Raw genomic sequence first — 16,604 nt, forward strand, 5'->3', positions numbered from 1 at the left:
GGTTGAGTATGATCTGCACCAGCGAGCAGACCAGCAGCGTGGCGTCCTCGCCGCGGGTGCCGTGGACCAGCACCGGCTCAGCTTTCTGTTTCACACTGGCTTATCAATATAAAAATTACCTACACACATATAATTAAGTTTTCTTTAAATTAAACTTTACAAATGAACGCTGTGTAAAGTTACACTTAGGGTTAAACTGAGTATAAGCAAATATTAGTAATATTAGCAGTAGTAAGTAGTATATATATTCAGAATCAGCAATTTTTTCTCGTTTGAACTGTTTTATAAGATCTAAAAGTGATTTAAAAGTGGTTACTTTTGTGGTAATCTAACTATCTAACTAATATTATAAATGCGAAAGTTTATATGGATGGATGGATGGATGGATGTTTGTTAGAGTTTGTAGCCTAAACGGCTGAATGGATCTCAATGAAATTTGGCATAGACTTAGAGCATAGTCTGGAAGAACACATAGGCTACTCACTTTTGTTTTTTTTTTAATTCCACGCGGACGGAGTCGCGGGCGAAAGCTAGTTAACAATAAAAATGTAGGTGTCGTTTTTTTTAAACTTTTAACAGCTCTCCTGAACATATAACCTAATGGCACTTAAAACAAATACTCTTTCACCTATCGATGTAAGCAGTACCTGGTGCAGATGCTGTGCGACGATGCAGGCGGTGTGCAGCGCGTTGCGCACCGCCTCGGGCCAGCCGCACCACTCCAGCCGCGATATCCACTTGTCACTGGATATCTCCTTGTCCACGCACGCTGGGGACACAGTATGGGAACTTTACCCCCTTTTTCTTATAAGAAAAGGATGGGAAGGGAACGTGGATTTGACTGTGCAAGAGACGCAAAGGAAGGGGAAATATACACTTTGTGTGTGTCTCCTTTTCCGTCGCTTAAGGATAGGCAACACTGCCGCTATTGCAGATGTCTTTGGGCAGCGAACGCTTTGCTGTTTTGGTGGATTTTTTTCCGAAATAAAATTTTACTTACTATATACTTTCCGAAAATTTAAAGGCAAATGTAACTGGGTGGAAAAAATTAATTCCCGAAATTCATAAGTTAAACCGAACAAACAGTATCCTTAACGAATATAATTTCATATAATAAAAATATTATGTAACATAAATGTTTCAAAGTCTTCATTGTTATAAAAAAGTTAATAAATTATGCATACATTATAAATGCAAAAGTAAAAACAGATGGATGTTTGTTAAACTTTGTAGCTTAAACTGCTGAATGTATCTCCAATTTAATTTAGCTAGACATAAGCTATATACTTTTTTTTCCACGCGGACGAGGTTGCGGGCGATAGCTAGTTAAACATAACAGGTAACCTTCAATAAGTTTGGAGAAACTCTCCAGCAGCTGCTGTTGATTGTCAACATCATCCATTGACCTGTTGTATATTTTCCATTGAGAGTAATTAGCGGCACTCTCAGATCCTCCGCCTGTAAATAAAATATTAAATTAATAATACAAATAAACCCAATTGTTTTGCAACTGAAAAAAATACTTTATTGATAAGTTTTCATTGTTGTAACACATGTATAACAACTTTTTCCTATATTCATGGTCCATGAAAACAATTCTATATGAAATGTTCATATACAGGGTGTACTATAAATATATACAAATTAATAGTAAAATGTTAAAATCTTAATATTACAGATATTTGTTTTGCTGAATCAATTTACTAACATTAATAAAAAAACGAATTGTATTTTATTAACAAACTCAAATACTACTAAGGCAACTTCAAAAAATTTAGAAAGTACACTTTTAGAATGCAATCTGCATATCATATTTTTTTTTTATTCCGCGCATATAAGGTCGCGAGCAATTATTAGTGTTACATCAACATACCTTTATTCTGCTGCTGGGAGATAGCATTGGAACTTCTTAAGTCATATATGATCCCCTTCATACCAACATTGACTACAGAATTCAATATGGCTTCATCGGGTCGACATCGCCTGTGTTTCGGCCCTGACAACGGTTGACCGGCGCGTAATAGCACTGCCTGAAATAATAAATTAAAAGTATTAACCTAGTATCTTAACATGGCGGCGTTTTTTAAATTTTTTAACAGTAATAATGGTAATGCTAATTTGGTGTTTCATGTTGGGCTAATTGAGTCAGGGTTGATTCATTGTATAGAATTGATTATCCCAATAGGGAAAAAAATCCCATTAAGTTGATTGGATGACCCCTTACATGACTTAGGACTTACTGTAGTCTTCTAATGGTAAATAAATTTTTGAAATTACGATATTTTTTAAGTTTATTCATTACAAATAGAAAAAGAAATAATTCCTCCTTATAATATGTTATATGACATAAATTTACTAAAGTCCAAATTATTTAAAACTAGCTTTCGCCCGCGAGTCCGTCCGAATCGAATTAAAAAAAACAAAAGCAAGTAGCCTATGTGTTCTTCCAGACTATTCTCTATATCTGGGCCAAATAAAATTGAGATCCATTAAGACATTTAGACTACAAACTCTAACAAACAAACATCCATCCATCCATCTAAACTTTTACATTCATAATATTAATTACTTACACCATTGTTATGTCTATAAGATAGGACAGGAAATCGACCGCCCTGACGGAATGATGCAGCAGCTGCTAATGTCTCATCATCAATGGATTTGGGCACCACTACAGCTTTAGGATATCCCGGACACACTGTGTAATTCTGGTTAACACGGGACACTCTCCATTCTTCACTTGCCAACACCTTTGTGAATTCACCTTCAATACTGAAATGAGTGAACGTTTTTGTTAGGGGTTGTGCTCTATTCTGATTTTTTTACCATCACATTCTATGTGAAAAGGTTGTCCACCCTCCTATGTCCAAAATGTATGTGTAGTTTTTTTTTACTGCATTTTAAATATTAATGCTTTATTATTTCACACTTAAGAACATATATTTCATGCGAGCCTTGGTTCTTGTGCTGGAGGAGCCAATCCCTTTCCCCATTTGTGAAAAGAATTACATAAGTATCTAAAGAAAAAGAAACAAACAATACAATTAGCATGTTACAGAATTGACAGAAAAAATAATAATATTATAATTTTCCAAATATACAGATATCATGGGATTAAATGGATTTGTTCACTCAGAAAATAAAAGCATGTGATATATTGGTTTCATCGCTTTGTAATTTGATTTGTTATTTAGAATCCAAAATTAAGAATTAAATTTTACAGTACATGAAATTAAAGAATAATTGTTACCTGTACAATGTGTAGCCATTTTCTACAATAGGATGCATATGTCTATAGAAGAATGGATAGAATAGACTGGGATCTTGAATATTTGATAAATTTTCTAATGTCTGTGCAACAAGATTTAACTCTGTAGTAGTGCCTATGTCCAATTGGAATATTCTCAAATCCTTGCATTTCAGGAAAAGAGATCCACCTTGTGACATACCATTTATTGGCTTGTTTTCTTTTTTCTCTATACTGTCTATATTTTTATGTAAAAGCTGGAAATACAAGGAGAACAAGTTTCAGATAAATTGCAATGCAAGTATTATAAATAAAGTAGCCTCCCGAGTCAATGTCATTGGCTTAAGGGATTCTAAAAAAACTAATAGCTTAATTCCTGCTTAGGATAATTATAACATAGTCTAAGTAGAATGTAGCCAGATAGAGTGGCTTATAAATAGTCTCACCATTAAAACGATATATTGTTAATCCAATTAAAATACAACGTACCCATAATTCACGAACGCCTTCTTTTCTTGAGCTTAGAATCAAATGATGTCCAGTAATACATACTGTGCCGTCTACATTGTCGTGATGTGGGTATTTTAGTATCACACCGTCTAATTTATTAATCAATATAAGCTCAATAAATTCCATTGGGGTCAGTTTTTCTAAAACCTTAAAAATTATTTCATAGATATCATGAAATAGAACTCTTTGAATTACTGCAGCAGATATAAAAACATAAAACATCAATAATCTGTCAAGTGTCAATCTTCTGTCAATGTCCGAGTTGTCATTCCAAATTCCGTTATTGTGCGTTTTTCAAGCACGAATTACAAAATGTAAGAATAGTTACCTAATGTTAACATAATTTTGAGCTTGAGATGTAAAATGGCATGCTGCTTTAACAGTATACAGAGAAGTGCTTAAGAGGTATGAAGAATTTCAAGTTCATTTATATCACTACAATATGAAAATTATTAAAACAGACTTTGATACTTTTCTTTTACTTTTTTCTATTTGGCTTGCTATAATATGAAATTAATATAAAAAAAAATATTTACAAAAGAGGCCTATAAGTGTAGTACATTTGTTTATGATGCTCTCTCTAAAAAATCTGCATAAACAGAGACGCGATAGGGAGAACGAGAGGTTTACAAAATAAAAGAGATATACTGATGTTTCACAAGACCTTGCCTAGCTTTCTTTAGTCGTTTAACCAATGAAGAAGCAAGGAAATAGCTACGCAGCGATAAACGTACATAATATAACAGTTGTGCTTCGGCAATGTGTTAATATTGTTGAACGTATTCATTTTTCGATTGTATTATCTGCCAATATATATGTGATACAAATGGTTTGATACGACAAACTTAGTAATTAAAAGTAAAAGGAACCTTCGTGTTGTATGTAGATATCATTTAAAACATGAGTGACACTAGAAGTGTGGTAAGTTCTTGTATGTATTTTTGTATGGTTGTATGGAAAGTGAGTTGGTATCTGTCTGGATGGTAAAGAACAGGGTATTGACCGGTCCCCAAATTCAGATAGATTTGTTAGGACGTAAATATAGTAACAATTTGTGTAATACAATTTTCAATCCATTACAAAGGTTACGTTAAAAATACCAAGCAATTGTATATTTTTACTGCAGATGATGGAGGATAACTCAGAGGCCCAGATGGAGACGGACGTAACGTCGACTACCACTGACGTCACGGACATGCATGAAATATCTGGTTCTAGTGATGTAGTAGAAACTATTATAGTCATAGAGAAAATGCAAGAAGAGCATTCACCACACTCATTGCAGCAGTCAACAGATATAGAAAACCTTGAGCCAAATGACTGTGTTCAATCAACTCAATCCTGTGAAGGTACTTCTGAAATACAGACTGACTTGCAAACACAAATAACAGACCCTCAACAAAAAGACAAACAAAACGAGGAAACCCCAGCCCCCAGGGTAATATCACCCATTATTGTAGATGACAGTCCAACAAAATCACTATCACCAATATCTTGTGTTGAGCAGAGTCTAGTTGAGTCAACAATATCACCAATACTGTCTTCTGAGAGTAAAAGTCCAATTAAGGTAATATCACCATTACTACTGTCTTGTGCAGATAAAAGTCCAATTAAGACAATTATATCACTATCACCACTGTCTTGTGTACAAAGGAGTCCAAATAAGTCAACAAATTTATCATCACCTGAAAATTCTCCTATTAAAACTATTTCCTCATCAATGCAAACACCATTAGAGGTAAGGGCAGATTCATCCTGTGATGCAAAAAACTCTCATGGGAAAATTAATGAAAGTCAACAAAAAATAATTCAAGTAGAGAACATTAACACTATTTCTGATCATGAATATGCAGCTAAGGAAGAACCTGAAGTTGAGGTGCCGGTGAACAAACCTGTTGAAGAGGCTAAAAGTGAAAAAGAAGTTATCAAATTGATTGAACCAGAAATTGTTGAATCTCCAAGTAAAGAGGGCAATGTAGAGGACAATAAGTCAATTTCTAAAGAAGTAGATAATAAACTTGATGAATCTACAGTATCCTCAATAGCATCAGAAAAAGAAACTTCAGTTGATTCCCAAAATGAAGGAAGTTCTGATGTAGCCGAAAAAGAGCATAATAAAAGTATTAGCAGAGAACTGAAGTCTCTTATTAAATCAGCCAAGGAGTCTAAAATTATAAGTGAATGTACTCAACTAACTAGCAAGACTAGAAAATCTAGAACTCCCTTAGATTCAAGCCTGACTTCTCTGGTTGATCCTGATAAAGTACAAGGTATCAGACGCAGTAGTACCAACTCGCAACTGAGTACATGCAGTGAGAAATCTGACAAGGCGAACCTAAAGAGATCAATGCGGTCGCAAAATCCAGAATTTGTTCATAAGGTAAAGCAATTTTTAAATTCGGTGACAGGTAAAGGTGTTAAACATGAAAATGACATTGTCATATCAGATGAGGAGAGTGAAGACCGTAAAAATGACAATAAAACCTCTCCCAGTACAAAAACGAAAAAGACAACAGTCAGTCAAGTAAGTCCCAGATTACCCTGATTTAACACTTTAGTTTATTTGTAAAAGTACTGTTGCATAAAAACATTTACTCCCAACCAACCCTTTTGGATAGGTATACAATTTTAATGAAGATAATGGAGTAAGGTTATGCAACCTTATGTCAGGCAATTGTCACAAAACTAGCAGTTTAATGGCTTTCGTTGTTTTTAACTTTATTCAGTACATGAACATTTCTATTACAATATACATTTATAAAATAGTGTGTTTTTAAATCATAGGATCAACTTGACAGCAAACTTCGTTCAGATTTATTCTGCTGGCGTTGTCATTGGCAAGTTGAGCAAGGTGTTAATGAGAAGACACACCATCCGATGCATTGTACTATCTGCCCTCGGTCATTTCATTACAAATGCCTGTCTGGAACAGAGCGAAACAAAATAACTAATGATAAAAGTTGGGTTTGTCCTGAGTGCCTCTCTGTATTGTCCGCAGAAAGTTCGGATACTAGGTAAGTTTTATTACATTTTATGTGTATTATCATACATCATACTTATTATAAATTCAAAAGTTTACATCGATGGATGTTAGAGTTTGTAGCCTAAACAAGCTCATAACATAGAATTAAGAACAACAAATTTACAACTAACACAGGATATCCTTAAGAATTTACTTCATTTACAGAAAGACGTGTACTAAAACAAAGTTTCAATATGTTATGTCCGTATTACTAACAAATATCTATATTCATTGTCTTTTTTCTTTCATTTTCCACAATCTTTGCTGTTAATATCCAATTTTATAGATATTTATCTCCTAATTCTTTGTTTCCAGATCACCAGCTATGAAAAAGATATCATTGGGCATGCTGTGCGATTTACTTAGATTTGCATTGGAACGCCTCATGGATTTTAATGGGGTAATTGATTTTTAATATTACTTTTAAAATAAACTCTAATTCCTAAAGTATACAGTCACACTTTTGGTAGTTTCACTTAGTAAATTACCTTTCCTTTTATACTCATTTATCACAAACATATTATAATATTTAATCTATGTTACTTAGGAATAATTTAGCATAGTAATGAAGAAACATTTTTGAAATTGGTGCAGTTTTTTTAAGTTTGTTACAAATCAAATCTTTTCTCTATTATAATATTGGTCTAGATTATTGTATTTAGCAGAGGTTCATTCTCATTGATTTTTTTTTATATATATACGAATAATCAATTACACATTATAGTTATGTACATAATTAGATTGTAAATATTTTCATTAGTGTAAGTTATGCTACTCAAGTATGAAAAGGAAAGTTATAAACTAAAAATTTATTGTACATTCATAACATTATATGTGATGTATAACTAAATTGTTTTTTGATCACGAAATCATATATATAATCGAAGAAATGTGTAAATTTGCATCAATAGTATCTTTTCGAATTCCGTTTTGTCCACGTTGAATATTGAGGCACGACGCTGTGCTCGGGCTCGGTGAAATGACCTTGCTACTTATCTACGCAATCCACTGCGCGTGACGCCGCAGTCTTTTCTCTCGCTCTAATACCGCATAATCAATACGTAGGCTTCAGTACTCCGTCTCGCTCACTCGCGCCCTAATAATAACTACATCGTACAACGCGTCTGTGTGTTCTTGCTTTGTTGCATACTTCTCGAATCTTCGCTCTGTCGTACCTTTCTATTAGTGGGTTGAAATTTATCCACCCACACTTGATTATTCTGGTTTACATTTAATTATTATTGAAGATTACATATTTTTATAAATGTTATTTGTTTATGGCCAGTAAATTATAAACAGACCTCAGTATACTGTAAAATTGTTTACGATTCTATGAGAATTCTTAATTACAATCTTTGGGATTATACAATAGCCAATAGTAAATATAGATAACCAAAACTACAGATTTTGAAAAGTAGGTATCATATAAAAAGTGACGATGCCCAATGGTTGATTCTGAAATGTTGTATTCAATGTAATTAATTTAACAAATTTATTTCACCTTTAAGTAGGCAGGTGTGACGACAGAACAATTTATTATGTTGATGCGTATGGAGCTAAAAGGCGAATGTAGAAAAGGTTTAAACTATCTTCAAAGTGAAAATGTAGTTTAGTATCTGTGACAAATGTTATGTTACTGGCCACAAAGTTATTCCGCAATTAAGAATATTTAGTACTGGCTGTTGGCACTACCCGCGTAAATTTAAAAATCGAGTTAGCAGTTATGCCCTATTTCAGCCTAATCTCAATTTTAAATAGATTTTCTTTGTTGTTCTAATGTATGATAACATTCATCATCCACTTGCCCTTATCCCTTACGGAGGGTCGGCACAGTATGTGCTGCTCTTCCATACATCTCTATCATTCGTCATATCTGAATCCACTCCTTTCTTAAGTATATCCTCTTTCACACAATCCATCCATGATTTCTTCGGTCTTCCTCTTACTTTGTAGCCATCCACTTTCAATCTTATCAATGTATTGTTAGGAATAAAATTAGTACCGTGCTATAGAATTGGCGCAACTCTAGATTATCGGCATAAACGTCACGTCCCTAGCTGACAGCTGTCAATGTCACTAGAAGTATGGATAGATTGGCGCGTAACTTGAGTCTTGACGAGAAGTATTGCTCTGAGTTAAAAGCGACAGTATCAATTAAATAAGTTGTGTAATAGTATGATAACATTCATACATCAAAACTTTTGCATACATTAAATACAAGCTTTTGCCTGCGACTTGTGCGCGCGAAAATATAAATTATAAAGCATCCATGCGTTTTTATAAATTATGTTAATTCAAATTCAAACATCCATATATACACTTATAGCTTAAAGATAATTTATTTATTTTTATTTGTTGAAGGCGGAACCATTCATGCAGCCAGTAGACCGTGCATCGTTCCCTGATTATGACAAATACGTCGTACATCCGATGGACTTGTCGCTGATGAAGAAAAACATCAACGACGGTCTGTACGGCAGCACTGAAGCATTCCTCGCTGACACACAGTGGATATTTCATAATAGCATCATATTTAATACTTGTAAGTACATTTTTAATGGTATCGATTTATATATTTTAGAGTTTACTGCCTGACACTTTTACAAAATATATTTTTATAAAAGTTTTTTTTTGCAATAATGATCTAAAGATTATTTTGTATAATTTCGGTAATTATTACCCACATTTATCCTTACTCGTAAAGAAAAATTTAGGCTCGTATATGACCTAAACCTTTTTATTGCTATAAAAATACAGTACAAAACATATGTACATTCGTAACACTGATGGCCAAAGGGCTCTGATTTACCGATACTAGTCGAGATTCAGTGTCAAACTGATTTTCGGTTTTAAAACTAGATTAGTTAGAGAATAGAATAGTGGAAATGGTATTTAACAGTGCTGGAAATTATTAATTCAGATAATCTCGCGCGAAAATAAAGAAAATATAACTATACTTTGACATGAACGAATTTGAGACCATTTAGTGTAAATGTAAAATATGGAAACATGTAGTATTCATGCATTATTTTCATTTTTGACAAGGATTTTTTATATTGTGTGTGCGTGTTTTTTGTCTTTATTTTTTACACATATGGAATATTACAATACAATCGGATAAACATGCTTAAACAATAATAATAATTAAAAATTCTTATCACAAAACCGAGTCAGCGGAGTTCCGTAGCGATTGGATACTTTGTAAATGCTGCCTGGCCAAAGTGCTTTAACTTTATAACTAGAATTAAAATTACATTTATCATAATTATCTTACTAATATTATAAATGCGAATGTTTAGATGGATGGATGTTTGTTAGAGTTTGTAGCCTAAATGTCTGAACGGATTTCGATGAAATTTGACATAGATAGAGAATGAAGGAACACATTGTCTAGTCACTTTTGTTTCTTTTTAATTCCACCCGGACGGAGGCGCGGGCGAAAGCTAGTAATAGGTAATGATGACGCAAATGATGTGTAATAGAAATACTTTGTATTGTGTCAGCAACGTCTAAGATGACGGGGTATGCGCGCGCGCTGGTGCGAATGTGCCGCACGGAGATGGCGGAGATCGAGGCGTGTGCGGAGTGTTACGCGGCGGCGCACGCACGCAGGCCTACCTGGTTCACGGATGTCTGCAGTACACCCCATATACTGCTCTGGGCTAAGCTCAAAGGTAACTTAGGATATGTGCTAACTTAAATAGCTGTGCCAAACTTCGTTAGCGCGGAATTTTGATACATGGTCGTTTATACCGTCTTGAAAGTACAACATTGTAAAAATTGCATGTTTCAAATTTTTTTTTAATAAACAAACTTGAAATTTTTGAACAACACTGGTTTTTTAATCTGTAAATCCTGAGTTCGAATTTCGACATGTATCAATATTGAAATTCATCTTACTATCTTAGTATTATATATCGTCATCTCCTTATCCTACTCCCGTATGGTCGGCGCAACGGGTTTTTGTCCTCCACAGAATTATCATACGTCATCTCAGTCTCCCCCCTTTTTTGATCATGTCACTTTTCACGCAATCCATACATCTCTTTCTACGTCTACTTCTACCGGTGTACTCTCCACAGTCATAACTAACGTCACTATTATAAATGTGAAAGTTTGCTTATTTTGATAGATGTTTGATAGAAGGTATAGAATCTTAACGAAATTTGCCATAGTTCTAGAGCGAAATTATTAACACATAGTTTAAGCATATTTGGGGACATATTTTCAGCTGATGTGTTTGTGATGCAGGGTTCCCCCACTGGCCGGCGAAGGCGATGTCGGTGAACGGCAGCGGGCTGGTGGACGTGCGCTTCTTCGGCGCTCACGACCGCGCCTGGGTGCCCGCCAAGGACTGCTACCTCTACTCGGAGAAGGATCCCAATAACTTCAGAACTAAACGACAGGATATACTAGATAGTATGCAAGTTAGTAAAAAACTTTTTACCACTTATAAATAAAGCTATTGGATCTAAACAATGTTTTCTACCTTACTTGTATATCGTTGTTGAAGTTCTAACACTATGGATGTAAATAATAGAAACTTTTCAAGAGAAAAAACGGCATAATTTTGTATTAAACCATACTAATACACTGTTTGTGTATATTTAATGAAGAATACGTGTTTCTGATGGGCTAAAACAATGCGACTTTCGATTTTCTAACGAATGGCATCAAAAATGAATTACGTGGTATTTTAACGATATGTAAACTTACCATTTTTAGATTTTAATTTTTTTTTAATCTTTGTTTTTCAAATTTATTTGTATTTTTTTGTTCTAATTTATATTATAAAATGTCAATAAGCAAGCGGCTACTAAATCGGCTAAATCGCCAATATAGCGAACTGCGATTCCCTAGATATTCGTATTTGTATATAAGTTGCCAACTTTTAATTAATCTGTGGGACCAACGTAAATGTAATGATATTTTGTAGATTATCTGTAATAATCAAAGTCGATAATTTTATAAAATAATAGCTAGGAAGTAAAAAAGAATTTAAATTTTATGTAGTAATTCTTTAGTTCCTTAATAGGAAAAGGAACTAAAGAATAGATGACACTTTATGACACATAATCGTGATTTTATAAAAAACTATTGAAACCTAAAAAAAGAAATGATTTTAATTGTGTATTTCAGGAAGCAGAGCTACATATACGGAATATATCAAGAAAATATGGAAAATTTGTGTATCCACCATTTAAAACACAATTTGATCCCACGAAACTAAGCGAACAATTGAAAATGATGGTAAGATTCGACATATAATAATAAAAAAACCATTTTTCTTATATTCTTAGTTATTATAACTTTGTAATAAATTCTGAGGTATTGAAATGTCTATTTAAAAAAAATTATTAATATTTCAGATTCCTACATTCGACGGCGAAGTGTCTGCAGCGACTAAGGAGAAGTCGGGAAGTTCACAAAGCTCTGCCAGGAACAAAAGTAGATCAAACTCTAAAAGTTCTAAGAGTTCCTCTACTCAAGACGGGTAAGTTTTTTATACCTTCTATATATGAGGATATACTTTCTTCCAAATCGTTATAAAAATAAAATCAGACATATGTATGTAGAGCTAAATTTAAGAAAAGATTATTATTAGATAAATTATAACCTTAAAATGTTAAAACTAATTATTTTCAATGTGAATTTATATCTCGTATAGTCAAACTATTTAGTATAGTTTTCTAAGATGATGTTTTGTTTTTTAAATAATTATAATGTACCTTAAATTGAATAATAAAAAACAAATGTGTTTTCTGTGATTTTTTTATTCATTTTTCTATAGTTAGATAAAAATAGCGTTACCTTATATTTATTATTCAATGATAGAAATGTGCAACACGATAGATGCCAAGTATACATTTTAAGTAATTTTCAGCGATGCCAGTGAAGGGGAAGAAGTGTCCGTTACGAAAACAAGAAAAATGGCAGACGGCGCTGAAATCGCTAAAGAAGAGGACTATTCGATCAACGACAAGTAAGGTTTTATATAAATAACATATCGCGCTTTTTTCATAAAAAAAATTATGGTTTTTGAGTTTTTATCATAAACGACATTTGCGCGATCAATAAGACTATTTCAACTCGCGGAACAATAAAATGAAAATAAAAGAGATAGGACAACGTCATTCTCTGTCATCTCACAGCTTCTATAAACATGCCAAACTTCACACGCAATTAAAAACATGTATTTTGAGTTAATTATTTCCATGAAATAAGGTTCGATATATTAAATTATAGTACATCCTAATAACATTACTGTCGATAAAGATTTGTGTTCAATAATTATTGTAAAATTACGTTTCAGAAGTATCGATATCGATATGATCTCGCCGAAGAAAGAACCTAAAAAACGTCGACGTTCAGATTTAGAGGAAGCTGTTGTTACCATATTAAATGTAAACAACAGTCCTGTTGCAGAGAAACGCAAAAGAACCAATGGTGAAGCAAAAGCCATTAAAAAAGAAGAAATTAAAGAAAAAATAACAACTCCCACAAATCCGGTTTCAACTCCGAAAACCAAACCCAATGAACCAACTACTGTGAATGAAGTTATTGAAACCACAAACAATGAAGATAACGAACCATCAAGCACCAGTGTTAAAGAAAATAACACTGAACCAATATCACCCAAAATTATAATAAAAGTAAAACTCCCTAAAACTAGTACTCCCAAAAATAAAGATGCCAGCAAAGAAAAAAATAGTACAAATGAAATAACAACAAGACAAAAACAACCAAAACCCGACAAAATAAGTGATCTAGAGAAAGAAGACAAACCGAAATCAGAAAAACGTAGGAATTCTAAAAATAAAGTTTTAAATAATAATGGCGATAAAATTATCAAAATAAAACAATATGGTAACGAGAAAAATATTGATAAAACTGTAGATAAACCGGATATAGATGTAAAAGAAAATAATTCCAACAACAAGGATAAAGAAGTTGCAGTTAATAAAAGTGTTATTAAAATTGCACCTAAAATAAGCTCTGAAGGGCCAAAAGGTACAAATGCACCATTGGAAGATGATGTTAGCTTAGCAGTGATTGCTCGGGAATCTAAAACTAATATTATAAACAATAATGTCACTGGACTACCAACTATTAGTAGTGTTCGAAGTCTCGTAATCCCAAAGAGTACCGAAAGCTCCCCTAAAATAGTAAATATTCCCACAACTACATCAATAGAGATAACCATAGAAGATACATCAGAATCTAGTATTTTCACACCAACGAGTACAGATAACGTACGTAATATGAAAGAAGCGGTGACTAAACTGCAAAAACTAAGAAACGACAACGATCCTCCACCAGTTGGTAGAGTAGGAGTTCGTGCATTCGCCCGAATGTCCTCCTTAGAGATTACACCAAAAGAAACCAACCCAATACAAGTGGAAATTAAATCAGAACCTATCGATTTAGATGACATTGAACGACACAATGAAAAGATGGATTTAATGAACGCTTTCAAACTGCAACCCGTGAATCCACCTGTAAATGCCAATTTACGTGAAGTGAGAATAAACAAAGTGGTTGTCGCACCAGTTAATACAAGGAAGAGCTCGTCTAAGCCACCAGAGATCCGTGTCCGGGCTAAGAAGACCTTCCCTCAGCCTAAAAAAACTGATGACGTGAGATCAGAATTAAATGGCAAGAATTCGATGGTGTATATACCGATTCAACCGCCGGTGACGCAGGCGCCCGTCAGAGGGGTCAGACCGATTGCTTGTCTTAACGCACCCAGCGCCAGGCTGCCTACTCCTGTTGTTACTTCGGGTAAGTTAGCTTCGCGTGTACAATACTAAGGTGTAAAGTAAATTCCACAATACTAACAAAATATAATTTTTTATTTATATACATACTCACCGTGGCTCGCGACTTCGCCCGCGTGAAATCAAAAAATAATGAAAAACAGTGTTCATGTTGCCTATGCCTATGTAACTCAGTGATAATCTTTTAATGGTGTAAGAATTTTTGAAATCGGCCCAGAAGTTTTTGAGTTATTTCAATAAATACAAATCTTTCTCCTTTATAATATTAGTATGGTTAATATAATGGAAATGTCTGTTTTGTCCTTTTGATTTGATTTTGACAGAAAGATAGTTTGACGCGTGAATATTATATGCTAAATATTTTTTTCTGAATCACGGATGAAAATATAAAATAACTAATATATTATTAACTAATTTTAGTTACCACTAATGCAATGATTTTTTCAATATAACATACAGACACTTCTAATATAATATTCATACTAATAATAAAGGAGAAATATTTGTTTTTTTGTATGTATTGTAAAATATTTATTTTCCGCCCATATCTCAAATAATAAATGTTTTTTTCAGCAAACGGTGTTAACCCATGTACAATACTGCCGTTCAGTTTGCCATCGTCGATGCCCAAAGTGGGTCCGGCGACGACGAACACATGCAACATGCTGTCCACCGTGGCCAGCGCCGGCCTCAACCCCGCCCCCGTGCTGCCCACCGTGGGCCAGGTGGCCGCCAACGTGCACACCGTGCCGCTGCTCACCTCGCTCAACGGGCAGTGGACCTTCAGCCTGCAGCCGGTCATGTCTGTAGGAGGATTGGATGTGAGTCACTTCTATTCAAATATCTTAACGGCTCAGTCACACAGTAGACAAGTAGCACAAGGACTACGCAAAAAACAAAAAGGTATAAATTGTGCGAAAACGAGTATGGACCAAGATTCTGTAGATGTTGATTTAATATAATAATAAAAACGGTTCAAAGTCCGCGCACCGTTACACTTACAATTGCGTTCTCCACAACGATTCTTACGAAGTCCAATATTGTATTTATGAGCATTTACACTAAAATAATTTGGAATTAATTAAAAAAGTCAAATTTATTATGTGTAGTAAATCATATTTATGATTTATCAGGATTCTCCTTCGTCGGTATTAAATGGTATATCTGAGCGGTGTTCCACGGTGGCGACCAACTCGGGGGGCGTGGGGGGGCTGTCCTTCCCCTCGCCCCTCGCTCTCGCCTCCCCCAACGTAGCCACCACCCCGCCGGTGACGTCAGCCGCCTCCAGTACGCCCGGGGAGGTAATGTACTTCTAAGTGTCAACTAGTAAAAAGAAATAAAAAATAGTAATAAATGTATCTTGCGTTACTCTCTTAAATGTCGATAAAAATTCGGTTATTTCATTTTAATCGAAAGCAAAATGCGCTGTGTACCATAAATATATAAAAAAAAACATAAGTAATTTGTAAAATAAAATTGCCTCGATAAATTCGATGTTCGATGATTTGATTCTTCTATCCATGAAAGTATAAATTAGTGAATAAGTTTGTTCTATGTGGTTAGCTGCCGCGGCTGCAGCAGCGGCCGCTGGTGCACCCGCTGGACGCGGGCGCTGCGCTGGGCGCGCTGCCGCCGCCCTCCAATGCTGGACCACTCACCGCCAAACTCAACCAGAACGCAGTCAAGGTATACTCCTTTTCAAATATCTCGTCGGCTCAAGGTCATCTACGAGCATAATGCTCTTTTTCCATCTCTAAGTCACTCTACACCTAAAATTGTGTTCTGAGGAACGACTTGTACGATGTATGACACCCTTTGTAGACAAACCTCTTTTATGACTAAATATATCTGTGCCAAATTTCAATAAGAATCAATGAAGAATCAATTTCAATAAAAATCAATGTTGCAAAATTATCGAGGAAACATAAAAAAATCAAAATGTATCCCACGGGAACCGTAACTATTTCTGGGATCAAAAGTAGTCATCATTTTTTCCAGACTATTATACTAATATTATAAATACGCAAGTTTAGATGGATGGATGGAT

General features: G+C 34.4%; 2 protein-coding genes across 2 annotated transcripts in view; one reads left to right on the plus strand and one right to left on the minus strand.

The window, feature by feature from the left end:
- Positions 1 to 3,976, minus strand: part of LOC106110989 (myotubularin-related protein 9) — a 6,745-nt gene extending 2,769 nt beyond the window's left edge. The window contains exons 1-7 of the mRNA XM_013292958.1: positions 3,737 to 3,976; positions 3,251 to 3,504; positions 2,574 to 2,772; positions 1,874 to 2,030; positions 1,345 to 1,458; positions 648 to 769; positions 2 to 85 (exon numbers count right to left, since the gene is read on the minus strand). Of these exons, the coding sequence (XP_013148412.1) occupies positions 2 to 85; positions 648 to 769; positions 1,345 to 1,458; positions 1,874 to 2,030; positions 2,574 to 2,772; positions 3,251 to 3,504; positions 3,737 to 3,883 (1,077 nt within the window). The 5' untranslated portion in view covers positions 3,884 to 3,976. The remainder of the gene's footprint in view (position 1; positions 86 to 647; positions 770 to 1,344; positions 1,459 to 1,873; positions 2,031 to 2,573; positions 2,773 to 3,250; positions 3,505 to 3,736) is intronic.
- Positions 3,977 to 4,463: 487 nt separating this feature from the next.
- Positions 4,464 to 16,604, plus strand: part of LOC106110990 — a 13,070-nt gene continuing 929 nt past the window's right edge. The window contains exons 1-14 of the mRNA XM_013292959.1: positions 4,464 to 4,678; positions 4,884 to 6,281; positions 6,542 to 6,771; positions 7,095 to 7,179; positions 9,141 to 9,321; positions 10,283 to 10,453; positions 11,031 to 11,206; positions 11,919 to 12,029; positions 12,149 to 12,273; positions 12,664 to 12,762; positions 13,093 to 14,561; positions 15,131 to 15,378; positions 15,691 to 15,858; positions 16,121 to 16,243. Of these exons, the coding sequence (XP_013148413.1) occupies positions 4,658 to 4,678; positions 4,884 to 6,281; positions 6,542 to 6,771; positions 7,095 to 7,179; positions 9,141 to 9,321; positions 10,283 to 10,453; positions 11,031 to 11,206; positions 11,919 to 12,029; positions 12,149 to 12,273; positions 12,664 to 12,762; positions 13,093 to 14,561; positions 15,131 to 15,378; positions 15,691 to 15,858; positions 16,121 to 16,243 (4,605 nt within the window). The 5' untranslated portion in view covers positions 4,464 to 4,657. The remainder of the gene's footprint in view (positions 4,679 to 4,883; positions 6,282 to 6,541; positions 6,772 to 7,094; positions 7,180 to 9,140; positions 9,322 to 10,282; positions 10,454 to 11,030; positions 11,207 to 11,918; positions 12,030 to 12,148; positions 12,274 to 12,663; positions 12,763 to 13,092; positions 14,562 to 15,130; positions 15,379 to 15,690; positions 15,859 to 16,120; positions 16,244 to 16,604) is intronic.

This window comes from Papilio polytes, unplaced genomic scaffold (genome assembly GCF_000836215.1).
Source record: "Papilio polytes unplaced genomic scaffold, Ppol_1.0 DF824180.1, whole genome shotgun sequence".
Classification (NCBI taxonomy): domain Eukaryota; kingdom Metazoa; phylum Arthropoda; class Insecta; order Lepidoptera; family Papilionidae; genus Papilio; species Papilio polytes.